The sequence below is a fragment of the Penaeus vannamei genome, chromosome 18, assembly GCF_042767895.1.
Source record: "Penaeus vannamei isolate JL-2024 chromosome 18, ASM4276789v1, whole genome shotgun sequence".
Taxonomy (NCBI): domain Eukaryota; kingdom Metazoa; phylum Arthropoda; class Malacostraca; order Decapoda; family Penaeidae; genus Penaeus; species Penaeus vannamei.
In genome coordinates this window covers 3,772,382-3,774,881 of record NC_091566.1, presented here as the reverse complement: position 1 = coordinate 3,774,881, position 2,500 = coordinate 3,772,382, and the positions used below count along the sequence as shown (strand labels likewise).

The following is a 2,500-nucleotide window of genomic DNA, read 5'->3' as shown; positions in this document are numbered from 1 at the left end:
CAATCCCCGTTTTAACTACACAACAGTTACACGCTCTCACCTCGCACCTCATTTCCCTGTCCTTACCATTCCCTAATTAGTACATTTTTGTATCAATGATGATTTTCTATAAATTGATATTTTTAGCCTCACATTGCAGTTTCTTACATTTTATTTTCTCTCAGAACGCATAACTGTGTGGGTCTATTCAGTTACGTTCGGTTGATCTTGTTATTCATATTTACTGTTGCGATTTTCGTTGTAACATTATTGTCTTCGCCTGCATATTGTATCACTGCTAGTACGGGCTTCGTTACTTTTTCCTTTTTGGGAATGTATGTATCATTGTGTCTTCCACAGAGCCTGTGCTTATACCTGCATTTCCTTACACATGCCTCGCTAATCGGTCACTTATTCACACGTACATGTCGATTACCTGCTCTTACAATGAACCCAACTTTTACATCACTCTGCAGGAATTAAATAGGGTTATGAATTGCATAAAGTTCCATCCCATTGGCTTAAAACTGAAACTAACTCGCTTTCATAACGCCCTCTTAAGTTCGGCATCTTGTCCTTAGTATTTGTGAAATTTATGGTTCTCTAATTTTAAGCTATTGGTGAATATTTAACATGTAAGTAAGTGATAGAGTCAAGTTTTTAGCAAATGACGGCAAGGTGCTGCAGTCACCGTACTTTATATAGGCCTACATATGTAACACCCCAGGTTCTACTCCATCGACGATGGAATCTTGCGCTCCGCCGCTCTAAGAATCTACTACGAAGGAACCGCGTCCTGCTACACCGAGAATCTACCTACACTTACTAAGTAATTAACAACTCATGTGATATGTGATCCTTCTTGTGAAAAAGTGTGGTTATGTTTGGAGCGAACTCTTTGCCCGAACCGCCTGTAGCAGATAAAGATGCTATTCTCGATAATCCTGGTTCATCTCTTTTCGTCATTCATTGTTTTAATGGCTTTGTGGACTCCAGTGTTGGAATTCTGGAATGTCTGCTTGTAGTGGCCAGGTGCAAAAGTACAATTGGAATTGATTTTATAGGATCTTTGATATACATGCCTTACAAATGGTAGTGTTTTATTATCTTTTATTTTACTACCTGTGATAACGAATGTAGGCTTTGGCTCTTCACCCGATTCCCACTTCTTGATCAACCCGGCGAATAGCTTGAGTTCCTCGTCCCTATACCAGGACACTCGCAAGGGGAAGTCCAAGTGCTGTACCCTCATTGTTTCAAAGCGTTCGACCCTCGCTCTCATCTGGTAGAACAGGGATCCCACAGTCTGCCAAGAGATCTGCCAATCGGGATGAAAAGGGAAAAGTTAAGTGAAACATTGAATAGGAAATGAAGTTCGCGACGCTTGGTCATTTCTGTCCGATGGTGATTTTTCTTCAAGATTTAAAGATTCAGTTTCAATTCCGTTTATTACAATGGATATGCTTTGCTGTGACATACTGTCTGTTTTATTTTGCCTTCTAAATCTCCCCCCTGTGTGCAAGGAATGGCCGGGGTTACCATTCACTGGCCGCGCGCAGGATCGAACGCAGGTCAGCAAGATTGCAAGCCCAGCACGTTACCACTGCGCTATAAGTGATGAAGTGTTTATATGGAAAGGTCTTTGAATAATGATATTAAGGATGGGACATTGGTTGAAAAATATTGTCGGATGTTGGGTTGTGATGAAAAATGTGTTTAGACAATGCTGAAGGTTGTTCATGGAAAAAGTAGCTAGGCAATCGATGAGAATGAAAATAAAGATTAAAGTATCATGATTAGGAAGAACAGATGGATGATGCAGATGAAGATGTGATCAATATATACTAAGAGCTAGAGATGGCGAGAATGTGAATACGAAATTATAATGAAAAAGGGATAAGAAAATACTGAGAATATAAATACAAATATTAACATTTGAAGTGAAGATGGGAGGATGCTTAGGAAATTATGATAACGATGGTGATATTATGATATACGACTATAATAAAATAAGGGGGGGGGGCGAGTAAAGACGATGAAACAAATATTATAACAGAAAGGTGATAGTGTTTAATGTTATATTATTAAATATTTTATAGATAATCTATGGTATAATAGATAATGACGAAAGCATTTCTATAATCAGAATTACTACTAATGATATGAATTCAATTGTTACTTATTTATTTTTTTACGAATACTACCATTGTCACTGTTATAATCACTAATATTACTATCATCACCATTATTATGTTATTTTTATCGTTAATCTTATTACTGTTGATAAGAATATTAATCAAATTAGTTCGTTATTCGTTATCATTATCACTTTACTATCAGCAGTACCAGTATGATAGTAATTAATTAGCAAGTAATCAATTAACAATAGTAATAAGAGTAAGAATATAACCAGTAGCATTACTGTTGTTGCAGTATTATGTGCAATGAGAACATGAACGAAAACAACGTTGAACGAACATTTCGCGACTCGAACTTGTAGAGGACGTTCTCGCCGGCCACG

At 37.3% G+C, this 2,500-nt stretch overlaps 1 protein-coding gene across 1 annotated transcript in view; it reads right to left on the bottom strand.

Annotated features, from left to right (window-relative positions):
• The window catches only part of LOC138864752 (uncharacterized), a 25,020-nt gene that overhangs the window by 6,969 nt on the left and 15,551 nt on the right, over positions 1–2,500 (bottom strand). The window contains exons 3-4 of the mRNA XM_070133326.1: positions 2,458–2,500; positions 1,102–1,297 (exon numbers count right to left, since the gene is read on the bottom strand). The exon at positions 2,458–2,500 is cut by the window's right edge and continues 114 nt beyond it. Coding sequence (XP_069989427.1) covers positions 1,102–1,297; positions 2,458–2,500 — 239 coding nt within the window. The remainder of the gene's footprint in view (positions 1–1,101; positions 1,298–2,457) is intronic.